At 44.1% G+C, this 24,620-nt stretch overlaps 1 protein-coding gene across 6 annotated transcripts in view; it reads right to left on the reverse strand.

Moving 5' to 3' along the window:
• Positions 1-363: 363 nt before the first annotated feature.
• Positions 364-24,620, reverse strand: part of LOC134554695 (cytochrome c oxidase assembly factor 1 homolog) — a 55,816-nt gene continuing 31,559 nt past the window's right edge. For 4 of the 6 annotated variants that reach the window (XM_063405530.1, XM_063405520.1, XM_063405536.1 and 1 more), the window contains 4 exons: positions 8,071-8,173; positions 5,060-5,211; positions 3,117-3,193; positions 364-699 (listed from right to left, as the gene is read on the reverse strand). In XM_063405530.1, coding sequence (XP_063261600.1) covers positions 603-699; positions 3,117-3,193; positions 5,060-5,211; positions 8,071-8,164 — 420 coding nt within the window. In that variant the 5' untranslated portion in view covers positions 8,165-8,173 and the 3' untranslated portion in view covers positions 364-602. Of the gene's footprint in view, positions 700-3,116; positions 3,194-5,059; positions 5,212-8,061; positions 8,174-10,602; positions 11,355-24,620 lie in introns of those variants that run through there. The other 2 variants (XM_063405502.1, XM_063405511.1) reach the window with 2 other exon arrangements.

A 24,620-nucleotide genomic window follows, 5' to 3' on the forward strand; every position in this document is an offset into this window, starting at 1 on the left:
AACCTTTAGTGTGAGCAGCAAGTCTCTTCCTGGAATTCTTAAGTTGAGTGGCTTCAGCTACCTCATGAGCTTTGTAATGATAAGTGTAAGGGTGCAAATCTACCTGATAAGTGGAGTCAAGGGTGCTGCTGCTGAGCTTCACCTTTGCTGCTTCATCCTTCCTGATTTAGGAAATAACCTTGTTGAGAAATGGGGGGAAACTGAGGCAGCAAGGCTTCTCAAAGTTTTGAGAAGCTGACTTGTCCTGACTTTGGTCTACTACTGTAAAATAAACCTCAATTTCCTGGCAGTTTGTTTACTTATTTCAAATTCATAATACCAGCACACAAAGGGCATAACACATGACTTCTCTGCAATGGCAACTCTTTTGCAAGGTATTTATTTTAGGCTTCTGTTAAACACATGAATAAACCAGCAAAGGAAACAAATTACAGTTACAACAATGATGAGGTCAATCTTAGAGAGAAAATTGTCTTGAGAGCACCCACTTAAGTGAAACTGTCACTTGTGACAACTGTGTACATTCACAGACTCAGCAGGATGCAATCGATTAATGGCTCCTTCGGCTCAATGGGAGGCGGAGATGCAGCTGTCCCTGATTTTTAGCCTTCTTGCACACCAATGCTTTCCACCGGAGAGTGGTACACGGGAATATTCTGACCATCCCGCAGTTCCAAGGTGACATCCCGAAGGCACCAGCTGACAAAAAACCAAAGATTTTTAACTTGTAGCAATCACTTTTAACATGGTAAAGTGAGTGTAGAAACAGCTGGCACAGAGAAACAAATCATTCCACACATCCATTGCTTTTAAAAATTCTCTGAAGTGTTGGAAACCTGGTTTATGAGCGCCAGCTTCTGAAAGCTGTTCTCCTTAATATTGTAGCACAGCCTGTATTTAAGGGTCTGATATGCGTGTTCCTATTCATTGCAATTCAAATAAAAACCTGCCAGCTCTTCCTAGGACATTCCTCCCCTGACCTGGTGCCTTTTTTCCTCTCCATCCTGTGGGTGCATTCCTTGCTCCACTCCTCTCCAGCCTTGGAGCCAGACAGTGTTGCTAAGGAATTATTCTGGCTTGGAAGAGTTTGAACACTGTGTGATCGCTCAATGTGACTGCTGAAAACCTGACAGGGTACGACAGTGGTTACTCAAAGAAGGAAAACTGCATTTGTTGGAGACTGAGGGGGAGTCTTTTCCTTCCTCTAAGCTCTGCTCCAAACCCACTTCTGAGAAACTGCTCATGCTGCTTTTCCAGCTGGAAAGGACTATTATTTTGGGGTACTAAAATAGGATTTTTTCAAAAGCTCATGGCACTGGCCCATCTCTGCTTTTGCTGGAGTCAGTCCTGAGTACGTACAATTAGGTAATTAGGCTGCTGCACCTCTGCGCAATGGGTCTGCAGCAGGGCTCTGCTCAGCAGCCTCCTGCTTCCACCCACAACCCAGGCTGAACAACTGGGCTTGGAGGCCACCTGCTTGTTCCCCACAGTGTGGCCCTGGGGGCTCAGCCCTTGTCTTGGTCACTTCAGGGCAGGCAAGAGTAATTTCGCAGTGCCTTGGCTGCCCTTGCCTTTGGGCACCCTCCCCATCGCTGTACTGCCTGCCTCTGGGTGAATGCCACTTCCTCCTGGATCAAATAAGCTCACAGACTTCAAATTTTCTTTTTCAATTGTCTTCTCTTTAATAAAATAACTAAACCACTATGGACAGTCTGCACACACAGAGTCAGACACATTTCAGTGGCTTTGGTGCCCCAGCTACTCTTGCACAGAGCAAGAGTATTATGGCACTTAGCTGTCTGTATCAGTGTGAGAGCTGCCCCAGTCCCCCCTGGAAAAGCACTCACACTGCAGCATCCCACCAGGATGGCCTGCTTACCTGCTTCTTACTCCCAGCCATTTTACTGTTAGTTCCTCAGTGGGATGCAAGGGCACCAAGTCCCGTCTCTGCCCCATGTGAAGCTGTGCACAAGACTCTGTACGTGGGTGTGTTTGGTGGAGTCTGACAGATCTATCTGCCACAAGTCCTTTTACAAGCAGATGCCTTCTTTTTTCTTAGGTTTGCAGAAATGTACAAAGAGCTCACTTTAAAATAAAACTCCAGGAGATGTGTATGCACTGCTGTAGTTCAACATTTTGCAATATTCAGTTATCTTCACAGTAACTGTGAACAGGGAACTGTCTGTGAGGAGGGGCTAAGGAGGAATGAGGAGATCAGAGCTCAGGCACCAGGGAAGTGAGATTATTGAACGGGTGCCTTTCTCACATCCTTTTACACCTTCCTTCCCATACTTACTCAGAAGAGAAAGCCAATAAGTCATGCTTATCTGATTATGAATAGAAAACATCATCATATGGCTGGTGGCAGCTGAGTAAAAGTTTTGTAGCTTTTCGTTTCTAAAACAGAGCTAACAGAAGCACCTAACAAGTGATTTGCATCTAGTAAATCTTTTGAGTTCGTGTAGGAATTCTTTGCTCAGTTCCAGTTCATTGTTGACAAAGGAGATTTTCAGGCTTCAGTACTACAAAAACGTGAAGTCACTTCTACATGACATGGTATCAGAGTATCTTTCTACTATAAAGTATCTGTTCTAGCACATACTTTTTAACCATATGGACCACACTTCTTGGATAGCTTAAAAAACAAAATCCTGTGTTTTTAGCTCACCTTTCACAACCTTGCACAGCTGTGATATGTGTGATTCCCTTACTGCAATCCATAACACCAGACTAGACTGGTAGGACTAAGGACTGCTGTTCAAGAGGCTGCCTCTGCACCTCTGTGGGGAGGCAGGGTGGGAGAGGACATTTTCCCTTGGCTGACAGTATTTGTACATGTACTGAGTTGCAGTTTGCAGAACACACCTAACACAAAGGAATGGCTCATGTTGCTTTTCTATTCACATTCAGAGAGATGGATTCAAAATATTTCTCAACTAACTTACATTTTTGTCCTAATGAAAATAAAAACCTTCCACAAGACCTTCAGTCAGGAGTTTCTGCTTGATCTGTGTGCATGACCTCAGCAACATGGCTGACTAAAGCAAATATCCTGCTCTACTCTTTTCTCCTACCACTTCTTTCCACTCTCTCCTGTTACCTCTCCCAGTACGCACCGCTGATGGGAGTGGTCCATCTCCGAGTTAATGTACAGGTAGCCCGCTGATTTTGTTCCAGAGACTGGTAACTTTATCTGCAAGGGTAAAAGCACATTAAAGATTCAGCAAAGCATACTATGAAACAGACCTTTACTCCTTCTAGTCAAAGAGCTCACACCTTTTTAACACTATATATTTTTTTACTCTATTTCAGAGTTGAACTAAGCTATTCTAACAGCTAAAGTGTGTGCCTACAAGCAGACAAGTATGTCTGCTCTGCCGTGCATTCATCTCTCTCTGCCGAAAGAATGCACTGTATTACAGCTGCAGCCCCCAGGGAAAATCACTGGCTCCCTGAAATACTTATGAGCAAACACCTTTCCTTACCAGAATGCATGGTCATCCAGAGGTGACCTGAACTGTGAGACCTTCCCATAACCATTACAAGCCTCTAGGTTGAGATCCTCTGTGTATCACTCCCTTAACACACACTTGAGGCAATTAGATGTTCAATGATTCTTTTTTTTTTCTGGGTCAGAAATTTTATCACTTATCTGTTGAACAAACAAAGCTGGAGCTCCAGCAGCAACCATGGCCAACTGCACTGGGTCTAATGTCTGAATAAAATAAATGTTTCAGGTGTAGCATTTGCTGGTGGTGATGCAATCACAGAGAAAATGCCAGGTGTTCTCCAGCAGACCCAGGAGCTGGGAATGCTGTGAAGTCAGTACATTGACCTGTGGTATAATGATGATTAACCAGTTTATTTCACTAGAACATGAATACTTAAGAGCATGAAAAAGTAGAGAAGAAAGTTGATGATTTGTGTCTTGGGTGAGGTCAGTAGAAGGCAGGGTTTGACTTCACCCTGAGTCACCTAAGCGACCAGCATTCTTAAACAGTGACATAGGAAAACACCCGTGGGAAAGGTTATCTTCTTTTCAGTCAGAATATTGTGTGGGGTTTTGCATGATATTTTTTCCCTTAGATGTGTTCCCTGGCGGAATCATTGGGAAATGTTTTGGTTCAGGGTATCAGGTAAGTGCAGCCTGGCTGAAGTGAAATGGAAAGTAATTTTATGTGAGCTGGTTAAAGGTTGGGGGTTTTTTTATCTTACCCTGATAGCCACATTCCTTCACTGTACCACCTGACCCATTCCTTAATGCCCTTGTTTGGTCCCTGGCATTCATAACTACTCACCAGTAAAAACAAAATTATTCCAATGTGATGAGTTACTCTAGTGAAGGACCTGGAGAGGTTGCTACGGGCATTCAGCGTTACTAGCAAAACAAGGGAAGGGAAGCCAGCCCTGGATTAAGGGGTAAAAACACCAATGGAAAGTACTCTTGAGGCATCAATGCCAAGTGGAAGTGGACTTGTGTTTGCAAGGTTTGCCTGGCCCCAGCCCTCAGCTGATACAAGGCAGCCTTGTGCAATACTTCAGCAGCCAGCACAGCATTCTCCAGTCACTGAGTAACCCTCATGCTCAGTCTCAGGCTGGGCAGCCATTCTCAATGACACAAACGTACAGGTGCTCTCAAAACACACACCATTTATACTGTGCCACAGCATAACCTGTAAGAGGTTGTAAAACTGCTCTGAATAAAGCTCAAAAATTAGCATGGGACATATCTGGGGGGTAAAGGAAGGCAGGTGTTATTTTAAAGGATCTGATACATCACTGAAAATGATTTTGTGGCTTACAGTGGGAGGCGGGGACTGACTGTTTTGAGAGGTTCCTCAGCATTCTGTGATGGGCCCATATAGCACGACATGGAGATGCTGCTCTTGCTGTTTCTAGGCTAGAGGAAATCCATGCCTCTTCCAGATCAACTGGTATTCCATCCTACTTGCTTCCAGTGCCCCCAGATGACTCATGACCCGCTGAAAATCCCCTGGCTGATCTCTTGTCACCTGACATCTCAGGAAGCCACCCTGTGACACCACCTGCCCAGCATTACCTGGGCTCTTTCCATGTCCACGCGATTGCTCCCATCTGTCAGGTGGATGTTGTGAACCTTAAGAGGGGGGGCACCCAGGGCTTCCAGGGCATCAGGATTGCTGTTCAGTTGCTCCAAAGCTTGCTGGTAATACTGGGTCCTGGCAAAACTTTCTGGGTGGGAGAAACACGGTAGTGAGGAAACTGTTCACTTAAAATCAAAACACAAGCTTAAAAAAAAAGAAAAAGACATTTTATCCAGACTACCACACCCTCCCTGAAAATACAGGCCAAAACTACTAATTAGGAGAAATTTGGCTAAAGAAGGAAACACACCTTTACATCAGAGAAGCAAATGTTATTCAGCTCATTTAAGTGAAGAAGGCTCTGAACATAGCCTGTTCCATACTGATAATACAGCTCAGCTTACGGCTGTGTCTGGATTAAGGCCCTTAATTTTTCATGCATTTGTAGGTTATCTAAAAGGGAGGGGAAAAAGGTGCAAAGATGAGTATCTGAAATGTTCTGACAAAAAAAATCTATTTTTATTTTTTTTCTACTGGAGGTACCTAAAATACTTTAAGAATGGAGACCATCTTGCAGAATTTGCGAGGGGAACAGCTGCTACAGTGGAACTCTAGCTGTGGTCTTGGTACAGCTTTCCAAGTGGCAGCCATGAGGCTACAACTCTGCTGACAGATGCCTTAGAAGGGAGGCACCAAGAAGCACCACCTGAGTTACTGGTCAAGCAGCCTCAACAGCACTGATGGATGCTGCAGTGTTGGCACATGGAGGACAGTTGTAGCAAACTGTTATTTATCAGTGACCGGTCGCTCTGTATGGCTGGGAAATGCTGCACCATGGTTGCCAATGGACAGGGCACAGCTGGAGACTTCCTGACCCTCCTTATGGAGACAGAGATTTGCTTATTAACAGTTTCAAGGCTGTCTTGCTAGGGTTTCTAGATCAGTGTAACTTCACTCTTTCGAGATTAAGAAGGGCAGAATTAAGCTAAGAGTGTGTAGTTTTTAAATCCTACTCTGGCAACTTTGCCCTCACCTTTCAAAGGGTTTAAAACAAGGTGTAAGGTTTGTTTCTTGGTCTCTTCCCTGTCATTATTAATCTTGGAGCATGAGGCAGAAGGATGCTGCCCCCTCTCCCTAATTAGAGGAATCCCCTGTGAGCAGGCAGCGTCCAGCTGGCATAGAAACAGCTTTGCTAGGCTGTCACCTGTGTTGGTCCTCCTTGTACCTCGGCACATCCTAAGGAGCTCCAGCCAAAGGGGTTGCAGCATACCCACCCTTTAGTACCTATAAATCATGGCAAACAACCACCCAGACCATGTGAAAAGTATGTTGTGTTCATCCTGCAGGTTGGAGGAGAAATGGATTCCCAATTTCCCGGTGCTCCTCAGCTGTTCCTTGTTAGCATCTCATGCATTAGACATTAAATGCCCAACTAATCCATTTGTCCCCACATCTTTTGGTAGGGGAGCTGAAAGCATGCTGGAGTTGGCTGAGCAGACTGCTTCCATGAGAAGGGTGTGGAGGTGATGAGAGTAAATAGAAATAGGATTACCTGAGTATTTGTACAAGCTTGCACAGAGACCACGTGCATGCAAACTTCCCTTCAGCCTGAAGGAAGGGAAAGGAAGGAATCTTCTCCCACTGCTCCCACCACTAAGGAGGGCACTCGCTCCTGTCTAGTCCATGTATGGGCCAGTTCTGTGCACGGGGCAGAAGGCATTGGGATAGCCCCAGGCATGAGCCAAGGGAGGAAGGTTCTAAGTGTGGCTCCTGTGCCTGTTCAGAGGGTAGAGAAGGACACACTTGGCTGCAGAAAGTGTTCTTTCAGCAGCCTGGCTGAGTTATAAGGCAGCTACTCAGTGGCCATTGAAATTGCAATGTGCCACTTGACTGCACAGCCAAGGCATGTGGGGAACCAGCCCTCAGGCTTGCTGTGTAGCACAGGGGGTGACTGCCCCACGAGATTTCTAGATAACAGTGCTGAGGCTGAAAATTTAAAAAATGCTGATGTCCTTGTTAAAGCCAGATTCAATATTTTAAAGCATAAGGATCATATTTCTGTCATGTACTCCAGAGCTTGGGGGCATGAGCTGCCTAAAATTAAAGCCCGCTTTTCAGCCCTGTCTGATTTGTTATTAATATGTGTAAAATGAAGGGGAAGTTTCAGAGCTTATCTGAGGGCTTGAGAAACAGGCTTGGCTACACTTTTTTCTGGCAGCATCCTCTGGTATCAGGGTAGGTGAAAAGCAATAGCATTTGATAGCACCAACAAGGGAGAGGCATAGGGCCAAGAGGACTATGGCACACCCTGAGACAGAGGCAAAGCTTATTTCTGCTCAGATGTTAAACATCTAAAAGCAGTTTTAGAAACAATAAACATCTATAATTTGGACTTAAAGTGTGGATTCTTGGCCAAAGACACATAGCAACTAGTGATGTCTATAAACAGCAACATCACCTGTCTAGCTTTTCTCTTTGTCCTGTTCTTCTCAGTGCTGACTGCTTTTATCTGTACTTTATTCAGGAGAAACTCATGATTTCTTAGCACTGCACAGGTGTGTTGTGTTTAAGGGCCAGCACCACAGAGAGATTTACAGATAAAACTGCTAGACTTTAATACCTTCTCACAGATGGTCCTCTTTTATGGCCCAGTTACAAAATCTCAGTTAAGAAATGCAACTGCAGGTTTCATTTCACTACTGCAGGTGAAGCTTTCACTTCACCATCACCCTCAGGAAACCCCCAAAAACCAGACTTTCTTCTGACCACAATAGCCTGCTCCCTATGCAATATGTGCCTCTGGAAATGCACACAGCAGCACTCAGGAGAGCAAAAGCCCTGGGGATGAAAAAAAATGGAGCCCACAGAGGCAGAACCCAGAAGCTTAGTCACACTTCCCCTAACTTCCTCTGCTTTTCACAACTCGCATGCTGCTACTTTCCCCCCTACACAAAAGCCAGTGAAAGGGGCAGAGGAGAAATAAGGTTGCTAACAATACCAAGATTACTTTGCATAAGATTATACATCACGATGCATCCCCCACCGCTGAACAGTCCCATGAAAACAGCCATTTGCTGCAGTTTTCTTAGAGAAGCTGGCATTTTTCCTCCCTGAAAAGAAAGAGAGAAGACAGTTGTTGTAAAAGAAAAAAGGCAAAGGGTTACTTCCCCCCTCCTCCTCTTTCCTAAAAGCCCTTTCCAACCAGGCCTGAATGAAAGCACAGTTCACAGGCATCGAGCTCTTGCTTGCTGGGGCCTCACTGTGCACCCACAAGGAAAGAGTAGTGAGAACAGAGCAAACTGGGAACCCAGCTGGGTTGAATGTGTTTATTCAACTTCTTTTAGTGATGCCACCACTTCACTAATTGCCGAGAAGAAAATGACCTCCCTGGTGTGCCAGGGGCCAGTGCCATGGCATTGTGGCAGGGGCTCCCGGTGCCCGTGTGTTTGCTTGCACACTGCGAGCATTCAGGCTCCGGGGGCCGGATTTCTCTCTCGAGTAAACTCCTCTAAAGTAAACACGCTCGCAGCAGGGATGGATCTGGCCTTGAGTGGTAAGGGACAGTGCCAAGCCAGCACCGTGCCAGCAAAGATAATGGAGCCAGGATGTATGTATTCTGTTGTGTCAATTTTTTTCCCAAGCTGTGGATAAACAGGAAGTCTCTTGCAAGATGTTTTTCTTCCTTCCTGTACCCCACCTCCCATGCAAACTTGCCCTTTTAATGAGTCACAATTTTGACATTTGAATGCATGACCCAGCAGAATAAGAAACACTTCCATAGTTTGGGTAAGAGGGGAACAGGAGAGCCTGAGCTAATGCTCCTGCTCACAGCAGGTTAGTAGGAGTCAAGCTGAGCTGTCAGTGGGGGTGTAGCACTTTGCTTCAGGCTGTAGCAGGATGGGACTTGAACAAGCATCTGAGTATTGCTTTCTCCTCTTGATTCTCTTGGAACCAGGATGGGAGCGAGAAATCGTCTTGACAGCAGTTAAAAAAAATAGCAAAGAGCTTTTCTTTTTCAATGGTCATATAGGTATAAGAATAACTGGGGGAGGTAATGGGACGGGACTTCTAATCCCAAAGGCTTCACACCCCAGTACTTGTCACACAATGTTGTGGCTTAAGTGCTATGCTCACTGAGAGCTGATTAATAAACCAAGGCCCAAACAAGTTACAGAAATGTGACCTAGGCAGGGCTGTTTGAGCCCTGCTGTGGAAACCACCTCTAGCATCCCTCACGTATGTGTTAGTCAGGTATTGTTCAGCTGACAACCACAGTTCAGCAAGGGTGGAGAGATAAGTGTCAGAACTTCCCATCATGTCCAGGTCACGGTGACGTAGGCAGCCTCCCTCTGCTCACCACTCTGCTGACATGCCCTCATACTGACACTTGCATGCTCTAAACTGAGGGAAACTCAGCCTCCCCAGGGAAGTGGTCACAGCACCAAGCCTGTCTGAGTTCAAGAAGAGGACGGACAATGCTCTTGGGCACCTGGCGTGATTCTTGGGGGTGTTCTGTGCAGGCAGGAATTGGACTTCATGATCCTTGTGGGTCCCTTTCAACTCAGCATACTCCATGATTCTACAAAACTGTGAATGCAGCTCGGGTACAAATTTCATCTGCTGCCCTGTTGGCACTAGGACTCAGTTGTAATGAGTGCTACCCCTAAGCTGAATGCTTTCCTTGTTAACTAGGTCCCTTGATTCTAAAGAACCCTCAGTATTTAGCTTTACTATTTAAATCATTTCAGATTTGTGGATGGCTAGTAGTGATAGCAACCCAGAGAGGCATGTGGATGTTATGCCTATTTTATGCTCCAAAATGCCTAAACTGTGCCATTAGTATAGTCAGCTATCATCTCTCACTTCTGGTCTGCTCCTGTGAGGAGTTTTTTCTTCTCACTTCCCCTGGGGAACTTGAATGGCATGAGAAGTTACAGCAGAGGAAATGTACAAGTGTGGTTTTACAGAGAAACAGTGGTAGTCATTTCACAAGAACACTGAGAACTTCCTGCTCACCTGCTTGTGTTTGCAACTTTCCTTAAATCCCCACAAAATCTGATTAATAACCAAGTTTCTTATAAGATTCATCTGGCCAGGAGGAGGCTCTGATACCAACACCACATAACAGGGATGGGGAAAAAAACCCCATGGTAAATCTGGAGGGAGGATCAGATGTAACAGTTTGTGACCTGCGGCATTTGTTTTCTGCCCTTTTCAAAGTTGTGGTGAGGCAAAATTTGCTTTCTGTGATTAAATTCAGGGTAATTGAATGCCAGTGTCTGGGAGTGGGGGGTGCTGCTGACCGTTTGCTGAGTAAGGATGGGAAGACAGGGAGCTCTTGCACTAGTGAGGTTTTTACTGAGGCTCGGGGGACCTGCCTAGTAAACAGTGGAAATTAGAGACTCTGCACCTCACTCTCAGTGAGTTTGAGGTTTGAGAGATCTCACAGTCTGCTCACACCCAGACAAGGGAGATGGACGGAAAGTAAGAGAAGCTTATTGCTGATCAGTCACATGCTCACACACACTCTCATCACCACCTCTGCTCCAGTGTCGCAGCGTAGAGACGGTGCCATCTGGCAAGGGAGCTTGGCAGCTGAGCAATGGTGATCCCATTAAGCACTGCTGCTCCATGCAGCATGCCTGGGTGCTCCTGAGGTGCTGCCCCTGCCCACAGCTGTCTTCTGTTGCTGCTCATGCTGAGGCAGAGATGTGGAGAGCTGAGGTGCACCCAAGTCATGCACCAAGGTCCTCATCAATATAACAGGTAGAACGTCTCCATTGCTCATTTTCAGTCACAAGTTGGAAGCCCATGGGCTGGACCACCACATCCCTGTCTAGCCCTTGATGCTCTTGTCCCACTTCTTTCTCAGCTGTTTTCCCAAAGCAGTCCTTTGACAGCACACTGTAAGCAAAGGTTCAGAGCCACACATTTTAACAAGCCTCTCAAGACTGCAGACTCTGTCATTGATCCCACAATTCCTTGCCAGCCTCCAAAACCAAGAACAGAAGAGCCCAGAGCACCCCTCACAGAGGGGCTGCTGCTTCCATTCCCTGCCATCCTGGTCCCTTGTGGAATAGATGCTTGAATATTGCAGCCTTGAGCATCCTTTGGCACACAGCTGATGAAGGCTTCTGAACAGTGACAGCTTGTGGAAGACCAAAATGTAATAAGGATCTGTTGTCTGCAAGGACTTGTCAGTTGGATTTCTGTCCCGTGGCCAACTGTGTTTGCTGCTCCGTTGGCTGCTCTGCTGTACTGCCATGGGAGTGGCTCACTGAGGAAGGGAAGCAGAGTCATGTCCAGATGTGTGCCTCCCGTCCTGAGCCTTTGTTAACATGACGTACAGCTTGCGAACTGTACAGGCTCTCATAGGGAAGGACCAAACACCTTCCACTTCATTTGCCACAAAGGGATCAACTGTAAGTATTTGAGAGAATTTTATAGATACAACAGGCATTTGCCTCCTAAGGAGGAAGTAAGATGCTGCCATCTGTGGTGATCTCCCCTGAGAAGCAGTTATATCACTAAAAGAGTATGCAAGTCAGTTGGTGGAAAAACAGACTTTTCCACAGCCAGAAATGAAAAGAGCACAATTTCCAAGCTACGCTGTTCTGCAAAGGCATCTTTTCCTCCACGTTATTTGCAGTGGTAAAAAAGATTAAGTGGAGATTAGCACACACAAAACCACTGAATCCACAGTTACCAAAAGAAGAGACCTTAAATTGTTATAAGTAGTGTTCTCAAAAAATAACTGTTAAAGAGCAGAACACCCTAATAATAGTGATGTTCACTTTGTGCCTTGAATATAGCAGGATATCGAGGAGAAGGCTTGACTTTGAAGCTAAGTGGGACTCAGGCTGTTAACAAGATTTAACAAACTCCCAGGGTCACATGTGAAATGAGGGGTTACTGCAACAATAAAGGCTGTTTTTAATTAGACTTTGTTTTCTCCACAGAGGATCTTCTAAAAATAGGCTGGCTTAAGAGAGTCTCCCTTATTTTGGCAAATTTGGGTTTTCTCTTTAGCCTGAACTTTGTGTGGCAAAGGTTGGTGTTGGGCACCTCCACCAAAGGCAGGTACTGGAGAAGAAAGGCATTTTCACCAAACATAAACATTAATTTTATTTTCCTTGGAATTGAGCAAGGGAGCTGGGGCTGTAGGTTCTATGTAGAAGGCATTTCCTCCTCCTCCTTCTCCTGGTCCTTCTCCTGGTGCTACCAAAGTCCACCAGCATCTCCAGCATCTGGGTGCTACCATGGACCAAACAGAAAACAATAACACTGCTCTGAAACAAGAGAGAAGCAACTCGATCAATGCAAACTCGGTGTGATCACTGCTGCTTGTCTCAGTCTGGGCCTGAGCTTACCCACCTGGTCAGGACAATATAGTGCCAGACCACCAATGCAAGCAACTGGGAGCCTTTAAACCACCTTGAACCACTGCAGCCCTGAGGTGTTGGAATGACACACTAAATAGGTGCAGCAAAAGACTACTATTAAATTAAATTAAAATTTATCAATAGACCTGAACAGGGACCTCAACATCTAACTTCAAGGCTGGAATTGCTGCTGACCCTTCTGCAATGGATCTCTACTTTGGGCTGGTGGGTTTTTAATTGGCCCTAGGCACAGCTTTTCAGCAAACCACCCAGGAAGTCACAGGAGATGACGGGAATGTCAGGCAAACCACACACGAGCACACACTTGTATTTCACATTCTTGCTTTCTTGCCCATCCATTGATCTTCTAAGATCCATAAGGCAGGCATCTGGGTGTAAGCCAATTTCTATACTAATAACATGCTGGGACAACATTTTAGAGACATCTTTTTGACAGTCACTGTCTACAACATCCCTTCATCATCAGTACTCTCACCAAAAACAGGACAGTACAGCAGAAGTGTTCTGACAGGATCTCAGCATATTATTTTTCCCTTTTTTCATGGAAATAGCCTCAGTACATTATTTACCTCCTTTATGAGCGGTACAGCACAAATTTTTGACCCTGCCAGCATGTTTAGAAACATAAAAGATCAAGACCTCAAAAACTTGTAGTAAAGTTTGCTTAATTCACAGTCAAACGAAAAGTAGGATTAATACGTTTTTTCTTCTTTTTTCCCCCCCTCGGTTGTTCTTCAGATGCACTGAACACATATCTGGCAGTTAGGGGGGCAAAGCACCTTTTTAGACAGCTTTGAAATAGTCCCTTCCAGGATCTCCTTGTGGATCAGTTGCTACATTTGTGTAGCTGGCCTTGGTGAGAATACTTTAATGGTGAGAATACTTTAATCACACTCTACATATGAGAAAGACTACTGGAAAGAAAGCCAAGTTTATTTTCTGCCTTTGCTACTAGCTAACTAACAAGGGAAGAGAAAGTAGTCAATAAAATGATTTAAGGACTCTAAACAGCCACCTTACTCTTATGTCACTTCTCCTGTGGCTCACACTACAAAGCAGTTGGCCTTCTCAGCACAAAACTTGCATGGCACCTTCAGATATCTTAGTTTCATTTCATTTTTCTCCTCTCTCGGGCACTCTTATTTTCATGTTTCTGTTCTGTTTAGAGAGTAGAATTTCTGTTCTACTGTCACAGTCAATTTTCCCTGATGCTCTTGAGTGTCTCATCTGGTGGGCTCACCTGCACCCCATTTCTTTTCCTCCCGCCTGCCCACCTTCATGCCTCTATGTGTCCTCTGCCTGGAAGAATATTGCACCACCACCCTGGTGCTGAGCAGACAGAAGCAGTGGGATGACCATTCCTATTGTCCAAGGAGTCCTATTATCTCCTGCTGTCCCTCAGTTCATCCCTCTGTGAATTGAGTCTATCTTCCTAATTGCAGGTAACAGAGGCAGGTACCAAAATCTTTTATTTGTTTTCTCTAAGTTGGGAAGATGCTACAGCCTAGTTTGTTCAGTCTCTTTGAAGGCCAGGCCCATGTGCCAGCAGTTCAACAGTCTGCTCCAGATCACTCTCCAACACAACTAGAGCTGCCTGTACTTTGTACTGAAATACAAGGATATATCACAGAAACAAGGCACGACCAGGGCATATTATTATTAGAGAACCAGGATAATTATACCTACAGTGTGACCCATTTTTGCTGCTATTGGAGGATGGCATTATAGGTTAATGCCTAATAATCTGTCATTAACATCCCTAATTGTATGTTTCTGTAATTGGACACCATGGAGGGGGGGAAGAAGGCGTGAATATTCACCTTTTGCGTTTTAGAGGTGAGTTGCAAAGGATTTAAGAGTAAGAATTCTTAAGTAGGGAAAATGAAAAAGTTGCATCCAAGATGCAAGAAGAAAAGATCAGTGGTGTTTACAGGTTGAACAGTGCGTGGTTTACCTGGGAAAGCTGTGAGGCAACTTCTTGGCTTCCTTGCTGCTGGGAGTGAGGTCAGGAGTGCTGCAATTCAAGGTTCAAAAGAACTGCTCTATGCTGTACCAGTGCCTGCCCACAGCCTGCAACACAGGCCAGCTTCCAAATGGGCACATTAAAACAAAAGAATCATATAAAGAAATAGCAAATAGAGCCCTTTGACTGTCTTGTGCTGTCATGGTAAGGGGGAACAGCACTCTGTGCTTAGCAGAAAGGGACTGTCAAGCCAGTGAGGTTTTCATGGTGTGATGTGTGATTCCCACATACAGTTGCCTAGAATAGATTCACTGAATCTGCAAGGTAAGGGAGTAGGGAAGAGTACAAAATCATTTCTCATGGAAAGAGTTTGCAATTCTTTCTATGCAGTGGTAACTACTTAGCTTTCTTGGCAGTTTGTGGGTATTTATCTATGTCCAATACACTCATTACGCTGAAGATACTGACAAAATTTTAAAGCCAAAACCAATATCCAATCTAGCTTTATGTCAACTTCTAAATCCTGAGATGTGTGAAAGAATCAAAACCCAGCAGGAATCTGTGATAACCTCCTTGGCTAACAGGTTACATTTTACCTTTTAAAAGTAGTTCACTTAAGTACTCACAAGTTCACTTAAGTACTGCAGACGTCATTGGGCCAGGAACTCTATGTGGCTATGCTAACAATTAGTTCTGACCTGGAAGTTTACTATCTCTAACTCCAATCATGATAAGGCTTATGTTTGTCTGTAGTCTTTCTGACTTCAATAATATCATCCACATGCACACATTAAACAGTCATGGAATAGACAGTGACCTAAAGGAACTGAATGCCAGGGGAGGCAGTCACAGGGAAAAGATGTTACAAGCAGGAACATCGTGTAAATCATATGATGCTTGCTCCCTTGTCTGCCTCCAGAAATGAAGGGGTAAAAGATGTGGTCTGCTCTGCTATGGTCAGCACAGAACCTGATTTACAAAGCTTTTAAAAATATTGGTGGAGCTGGGAAGGCCTGCAGTCCTGTGCCCAAACACCTTGCTGTTGTAATGCTTTTTATTATATAGTATTACAGCAGTACATACTTTTGGCAGTTAACAAACACCCTGCTCTTATTCTTACTTCCTACTGAAAACCAAAACTAAAAAAATGCTCCCCTAATTCCTCTCAGATGGGGTAGGTTTATTTCAAGTGCCCTTTTTTATACCCTCACAGAAAGGCCCCTCTTTCAGAAAAGGACTCTACCCTTCTGAAAGTCAAGTCCCTTTTAAATACATCAGATCAACACTTACAGCCCAAGGCTTTAAAGAAAACTAATTACTTTTGAACATCTTGGACATCTGGATCGGTTCCAGAAGTTGGTCCTTGCCCATAAGAGGAGAACTGGTTCACTATCAGCTAAATCTGTCAACACAAATTAGGATCTGGGGAAAAGCTAACCTCAAAGACTTGTGACTTTTTAATAAACATTGGGGACCAAAACCAGCACAAGACCAACTGGGATTCTGACCTAGAGACATTCTATTATCAGAAAGACAAAAAAGGGAAAAATAATTATGATGGGAACCATTAAAAATAAAAGAAAGAAGTTCCCCTAGTACTTGAGGGTTTCTGTTCAGACAGATCCAGCTTGTTAGGTTGTGCACAGATGGAGAGTGCAAAAGGGCAAAGGAAGTGATGGAACCTGCCACACTGCACATGCAGCATCTGGAGTCAGACCTTTAACTTCATCTGGGGAGTAGCTCCTGATTTTTTCATCCACTCTTGGAAAAGGGCAAAGTTACACTGGATGCTCACAAGACAGTTGGACATGAATCGGCTTCCCTTCCAAGTATGAGTCAGGACAAGAGGAATTTCAGAGAACAGCTGACTGCAATCCATATTTTCCTCCTCAGAATGTGTGGGAAAGATTTTAAGGAATAAATGTTTCTGTTTAATACTTTGAACATGATTCACTAAATCTTCAGTCCTTCAACAGCTCCTGTTAGGGAAGGCAGGGATTTTTTTTTTTTTTTCATTTTGCAGAGCTGTGGAAGAAAAACAAAGAACAACTTCACAGGAAGGTGGTACCAGGTCAGGCACTTGATTCCCAGAGATGTGGGCTGTTCCCTGTTCCCTGCCCATTCCCTCTCTTACGCTAAAGCATGCCAGACTAGACAGATATGGCACAACTCCAGGGCTGTTTCCTACAGCAAACCTACTTTCAGAGATACGGGGACAAGCTTTCCTTTATGAAGCTACAGCACAGGGCTTTGTCCAGCAAGGAGGTGTGATAGTCCAAGAGCTGGACAAAAGCACAGACCACACCTTTATGTACTGTTGATGGGGGAGATTTTTCACAATGTTGTGTGTTTTCTGTGTGCTCAATAGGTGATATCTTTACAGGATCATCTTCAAAAAGATGTTTGAATATTCAGCATCTGCTCTATACCATTTTTAAGACACATCCTCACCAGTAGCTTTCAAACAGAGATGCTAACAACATACGCTATTTCCTCAGAAAATGGTAGCCTTCAAATACTTGTTTGTGAGGTTGGTTGATTAAACACTAGATTACCAAGGGCTCAACACAATGAAATTTGACAAATGTGGCATGCGTGAGACACATAGGTGGTCTGTGATCCATTTCTGGTGTTTTGTTTCCCCATCACATGCTACTCAGCTCTGTGGTGGTGGGAATTAGGAAGAATGATGGATACCATCACTTTTGTAAAATGTTACTCCTAGGGACCTCTGCTTAGACAGAAAAAGCCCCTGCTTAGTGTTACCTCCAACCTATCCTTTTTCAGAGTTCATATGCAGAAGGCAGAGCTCCCAGGCTTCACAAGCAGCGCAGGGACTGACTAACAGTATCACTCTGGCTAAAACTATAAAATTTGGGTGTCTCAATTCACACATGCAAAAAGTAAGTGACTAAACACTTCCTGGTTCCTACTTTGGTGGAAGATATTGATATTTAATGTCTGCAAAGTGCTCTGACAGCCTAAGATGTAATTTTACTTAGGCATGCAATTGCCCATGTGCAGTACACACATTTTAAGAGCATGACAATGTGTTCCAGACAAAAAAAAAATATATTTTGCAGTCTGGCACAGGATATGTTGTAGGACCAGCAAAATAATTATAGCAGCTGCAGTTGGCACTCACTAGAAAATTAAAGAAGCTGTTAACATGTCATTAATAATCTGTGACTACCTGCCTTAATAGTATTCTTCAGTCAACAGGCATGAAGGTGAGGGGGTGGAGGAAACAGTCACACCTTCCTCTAAGCCACTGTAGAAGACAGATCCCCTCACTTATCATCACTTTGTAATCTGCTTGCTTACTTCCCTCCTGGTGTCTCTTCCCACTGGCTCTTCTCTCACTGCTGACACTCACACCAAAGGACTGCAAGGCTCTTGGCCAGGGAAGCCACCTGCAACAGCCAGTCCCAGGGGATAGCCAGCCCTCTCTGCAGTGTCCCGGCCTAGTAGCTGTCTCTCTGTTGTTCAGAGCTGCCTGTAAACAGCTCTCCTGAGTGTGTTTTCCTACTTCTAAAGACTATTTTGTATGTAAGGTATCCCTGTCCATCTGTAGCACACTAAGATTTGTTCTCTCGTGTCTTGGTCCTTGCCTCCCTCGTGTAGGCAGATGGCTGGAGGAGGAGGGGAAAGCAACTTGTTCCCTGCTTCTTTAGACAAACACACGTTCTCCAAAGCAGACAGATGCCTTAAAGTCAGATTCAGGGCATCAATTCATCTTCTGGGTTCAGCTGTAGAGCATAAAGCATTTGCTGGCTCTGGTCTAATGCTTTTTGACATTGTCAGGCCCCCTTCAGTGAACTACTGCCTTGTAACCAACTTGACAGCAAGTATTGTTCTACATTTATTAATACTGTACGTGTTATCTTCTAACTGACAGGTTCCAAGGCCAGGCATCAGCTGTGCTCAGCTCTGACTTAAAAAAAAAAAAAAATCAGACAATAGCACAGACCACCTGCTGCTAGTAAGTAAATAAATAAATAAAAACATGCCTTCACCATGCTGCTGCCACATGGTTTTATCCTTTCAATCTCAATTTTGCAGTAATTTTTTATTTTACTTGGAGTCTTAAAATATGAAGTACCTGCTTCCCTCCACTCTCCTCTTTTTGGCCTTTTTAGGAAAGGACTTTTGGGGTTTATTCCCTGAGTCTTCTTTCAATTTATTCCTTGCTCTCTCATTTGGATGCAAAAGTACATTGCAGAAATTTGAATCTACAAAAAAGTTAATTGACTTCAGGAACTGTTTCTCCTCTCCTTTCTCCTTTTTTTTCTTACTAAAGCCACCATAATTTTCTATTATTTTTAAAATGTTCAGCTTAATGGGTTATGTTTACTTAGTCAATAAGCTGGTGATGCCCATGACAGGACCAGAAATGTTTGGTTAGCAGCAGGGAGGAAAAAAATCAATAAATCCAAGCATTTGGCAGCTTTGTGGGCAGGAAATAATTTGTATTCTCTGGTTTAAATCAATGACCTTCTTTTCTTTGCTGTTCCAACAGGAAATTATAAACTCTGTGAACAATATTTGCATAGTGCCTTCTGCATGTTAACCCCAGCAGTGCTCCTCTGAGCTCCACATTAAAGAAACCCAGGCACTTTAGCACAGAACTTTTCAGCAGGCACTTGTACCTATTGGAAGCAGAAAAAGTCTAAAGGAAGATGTGAAAAGAGCTCCTCCTTCACTTCCAACAGCACCATCCTATTTGATAACAACATTGTCTACTGCAGAGTATAAAAAAATGCCTTCTTAGTAACTTGGCAAGATGTTGTCTTTTCAGACAGAAACTTGCTACTTCTACATTAAAGCTGCATTTGCACCTCTGTATCTTGCTTGTCAGGGTTACCTTAATGTGCCAGGTAAATTTGAAAGTGCTGCATTTTTGCTTGAATTCACCATTACAAAGTTCATGTTTTTGAAAGTTTCAGCCTTCTCGGTGCTGTCTTTTTGCAATGTTCACTTAAGGAAGAAAAAGAAATAGCTCCCTTGTCTTGCCATGCTCATGGGAAGCTGTACCAGGAAGGTGATGATCCAAGAAAAGGATCTAGTGTTTAACCTGGCACTGAACTTGCCTTTTAAATTTTTCAGCTGCCCTACATTGCATTAAGTCCAGTTCAGATATTTTTTAACATGTAGGAGAGCTGACATTCAAGAAGACAAGCTAGTCACAGGAGATGGAGGAGGTGTGTGACCTTTTTTACTGTGTGAACAGTGTGAACACAGTGCAGCCCCCAAATCTGGGATTCTTGCCCAGGGCCAGATCTATGCATTGCAGCACCAGCAACTGGCACTATACAGCTCCTGGACCTAAGCATACCTTGATGTGCTTAGCCTCATTCTGTGCAGGAGAATGATACAGTAAATTGGTCTGGAGAATGTGATTATAGTCCTAGAAACTACCAAGGTCTCAGTTGTCTGCATGGAAATTAAATGCCATAAAATTCAGACATCCAGATTTCTTTGCTTTCATACATGACAAGTCTTTTTCACAGTAGTTCTCAGCATTCCTCCTGTGTTCCCAAAGCCCCTGGCACAAAGCTGTAATCATCAGGTGACACCTGATGTATATTTGTTTGTTACATCACAGTTCCCTCTCTGAAACAAAAAGAATGGGAATGTTTCTCAGAGTGATTGAAGTGGAAGTAATACGCAATTCTTCTTCTCCTGCTTTGTTTCTATTAATTTACCAGACGTAAAGTTGCCTATCCTGACCCTACAAGCATTCCACTCTTTCCCACTGCAAACTCTATGTGCTTATTGGGGGTCTCTTTCAGATCTCCTGGCTGCTGGACTGCCCTCTGCATTTCTGAAATTTGCTGCTCCTGATTGAAGGGAGCCAACCAAGAAAATGAGCTACCTCCCTTTCTCACTGACACGAGACCAAAGCAGTATCACAGTATCACAGCAGGGCTGAGGTCAGAATGGGTATCAGGAGGTCACTTTGTCATATCCCTGCTCAAATATGGCTGCCTACAGATGGTTGTCTAGGATAATGTCCAGACAGCTTTTGAGTATCTCCAAGGATGGGGACTCCACAACCTCTCTGAGCAACCTGTGCCAGCTCTTCATCAAACTCCCAGTGCGAAACCATTTCCTGATGTTCAGACTGCATCTCCTGTGTTTCAGCTTGTGCCCATCACCTCTGGTCCCACCCCTGGGCATTGCTGGACAGAACCTGGCTCCATCTTTTTTACATATTGACATACACTGATAAAATCCTGCTTGCACCTCCTCTACTCTGAATAGTTCCAGAAAGCAGAGGGATAAATCACAGGATAAATTGCATAGGTATTGCTCAATTTACTTTCCTCTATTGAAATGGTCATAAGCAAATGTTCCTTTCTTTTCCTGTTGTTTTCGCACTTTCCTTTTTTTCCTCATGCATACATCTTCTAAATGTCATGCTACCACCTTTTTCCATTAATATCTTGTGCCTGGAATCTTTTTATCTCACAACAAGAAATGTTTAATCTGGAAAGGCATGCAATTAGAATAGCTCATGTGAGACATATGAACTGGTTTGGTTAGTTTTAGGCTTTGGACTGATTTATGACCAATTTATGCTTCCATGTGAATACAATATAATCAGAAACTGTGGAGTGATACTACTGTATATACAAAGAGGAGAACTACTCCTATTACTCATGGGAATATATAGGCCATAATCTAATTTTTAGAGGTTATGAAAGGTGTGCTAAGTGACTAATTCATTTCACTAACATCTGACAAGCCACTTTCATAATGGGAAAAATTACCTTCCTAGATAATTTGGTTTTTAACAACTTAATATAGTTGTTATTCTCCTGAGGGTGCACATTTTCCACTATGCAAAAAAATGGCATGGAATGAAAATGCTGATAGACTAAAAACCTGCATTTAGCTTCAAAACAGGTTGCTGGTTTTTTAACATGTATAAGCTATGGTCTTTGAGATACTTGTGTAGAAGATAACCATGTATTTCATGTGGCCTCTGTTTACAAAAAGGAAAATATATTTTCTGGGGAAAATAAACTAGATTACACTGCAGGAAAAAGAGGCTTGATGTTGCAACGTTCAAGAGTGCTCAGATGGAAATTTAGCTCCAGAACCCTGTACTGAATTTAGGACATGGATTTTCCAGTTGTCTCTGGTTTTGCATTGCACTTAAAAGTACTGTTGTATTCATACTGAACTGAATGGGATTTCCTGTAGAAGTAAAAAGCAAGATTTTCTCTCTTTTGAACTTAAAAACCAGGTAATGACTTTGCTGACTTCAGCAGAATAATTATTGATTTATATCACTGTAAGCAGGGGCAAAGTCAGATTAGGAAAGTATCTCAAAGTGTTTAGATGCATATTTAATCTTTGTTAAATGAAGCATTTGCAATAAAGTGCACTACTTACTGCTCTTACTGTTCTCTCAGTAAATGTGCTGTGAAACTGTCTGTGGTAGTTTTAAAAATCTTTTTAAATTTAGTAATAAGGACCCACAAGTATCCCAAACGTTACTCTCTTCATGTGATGCCTCTTCAGTTAAATCCAGTCCCATCTCCAAAATGGCAGAACTGGCTGACAGAGCTGAAAGTTACCAGTTTAGCTCCTCTGCCTGAGTCTGGCACAGATATGGGGCAATACTTCTATCACCGTGGAGGCCCAACCAGGAACACAGACTGGGGACAGAGATCTGGGTGCAACAACAGCAGCAGGGCAGAACACCCTGCCCTTAGTTTATTTTTCCATTATATATCTGTCTCAAGGTGACCATGGATTGGAGAAGGGTATCGCCACCTCTCCTGTCACATTGGTCCAGGAGGCTGTCATTCAACCTCCCCTTGTCTTGGAGAAAGTATTCATAACATTGCCAATATTTACAAAACATGGTCCTGTGTTTACAATTCACCAGCGTGAGAAACTGCACGTTTCTCCTTTAATATGAACGCTTAGCAAACCAGGAAAATTCATGGCAACATCTCACCCTTTTAAGTATATTAAAAAGAAAACAGAAAAAGAAAAATGAACAATTCTATGACAGGAAAAAAGAAAGAAAAAAAAAACCTGTATAAAGTTCACCGACCTTCATTTAGGTGACGGTGTGAGGGCTACATGTTGGTCTGATTCTGCCTTTGCTACCCAGGGTTTCACCCTGAACCCCTTGCAATAACCTGCTCAAAATATCTCGAGCATAGTCTAACATAATTCAACCAACACCCTCATATTTTTAAATTTTTATAAGATACAAGGGAATATACGGTGCAAAAGGCAGGAGCATTCCAAGAAAAATCAATCACTCAATTCAAAATTCTGAACCCCAAAAGTTCTGTCCCAAAAGCACAACCCCCAAACAACGTGCCCTTTCCCCACAGAGGTCACAATGGCTACCAGACATAAAACTGAACCACAGCAAACAATTCCTCTGAGTCCATGATTAACAGTCCGCTGGCTCTCAGCATCACACTGCTTCAGTCTGTCCTTGTCCAGCAGCTCCACAGGATCCAAAGTCTCTATGGAGGCCATATAGGAAAAGAGAGAATGCCAGTCCGTGTCCATGTCAATCAGATCTCGAAGAGGCTTCTCTGATGGGTGGCACTAGGGTGGCACAGGATGCACAAGGTTTCAGGATCAAACAGGATCAGTCCAATGCACCTGAGGCAGCTCAGCAGACTTTCATCGGCCGCCTTCTTAGCATGGATCGCAGAACCTGAGGATAGAGAACTTAGAAAACACAAATTGAGCAATTGACTTTTTCTCAAAGAATGCATGCAACATAGGATGTGGACGTAAAAACCCACTGCAAGGTCCAAGGAAAACTGACCATAGCTATGTGGCAACATCAACACTTCCTACACTTGAGATGATGGCTGTACACCAGCCAGAGAATTTTGCTCTTGTTCTAGAGCTTGGGAAACTGTTTCGTCCCCCTGACGTCTTCGTCTTTTTCTTCGCCTCCGAGTTTTCGGGCTTGGCGTGGGCTCAGCATGACCCACTGCCTCGCATGTTTCTGCAGTATGGTCTGGACCCACACCTTGTGCGCAGAAAAACAAGGAAGTCACTTTCTGTGCCTCCTTTTCCTGTTCTCCACTAGGCTGAATATCTGCCTGTGTCTCATGTCCATCATTCTGCCTCTTTTCTGCCGGCTGTGAAGCAGCCGTTGGGGTCATCACCATAGAATCACAGGTGTTTAGAACTGCACAGGTCTGGACCATCTCCAGGATATTAGAAGTCTCCGGAATGGTTTCCAGGAGCCTCTGGCAAGCAGAATTAGCATGGCTTCTTGCTAATTGCTCCAAAATTATCATTGTCAAAGTTATATCCTCGACTCTCGTCTTTAAAAAATGCATCAGACGCGATATAAATTCATTAAAAGCTTCCTCTGGCTTCTGTGCTATGTCTAAGAAGTCTTCCTTTGGGGAGAAGAATAACTTGGTTTTTATCAATGCAGATATCCCTATGTATCTGCACGAATCTAAAACCCTGAAAGAAAGGCCAGCTTGCACATCAGGGCAAGCATATTGACTCCTCCCCATAAGTAGGTCAACTCCGACCCCAAACAAGGGATCATCTCGAGGCAGGTGGCTATTTTCGACAGCCATTTGTCCAGCTAGGAATTTCCAATTTCTTTCAAAGGTAAAAACCTGTTGAGGTTCAAGCATCATTGTTGCAAGACCTCTTATTACATAAGGAAAGATCAGATTCTCAAATTCTGCACTGATCCATTGAATTGCCTCAGTGAAGCTTATATTATCTTCTGCCACGTCCCTTGATAAGGGAAGCGGGACTGCCCATGATGGGTCATCATGGCTATGATGCTGTGGAACCACGTCCACAGCTCCCTGAACTGGCTTGGGCAAAGCTGCATCTTCAGGCAGCAGCTCTCTTAGGTCAGCAGCCTGGTTCACCTGCGGACTAAAAGCCTCATCCGATTTCATGACAGGGAAAGCGTGCACATCAGACAACGCTTTTTTCCCGTTATCATCTCCCACCGCCGACCCGGCCCCGTAGGGGGGGCGGGCGGGGGACAGTGACTCGCTCAGACTCCTCTCTGAGCGGGGGGGCGATTGTCGCGCTGGGCAGGGAGGCGTGGCCGACGGGCCACAGCCTTCAGCTCCTGCCCGGCCAGCCGATGGGTCGGTGGCCAGGTCGGCGGCAGCAGCGGCAGCCGAGAGCCCCTCCCGCTCGGTGCGGGGGGGCATTCCC

This window comes from Prinia subflava, chromosome 1 (assembly GCF_021018805.1).
Source record: "Prinia subflava isolate CZ2003 ecotype Zambia chromosome 1, Cam_Psub_1.2, whole genome shotgun sequence".
Lineage (NCBI taxonomy): Eukaryota > Metazoa > Chordata > Aves > Passeriformes > Cisticolidae > Prinia > Prinia subflava.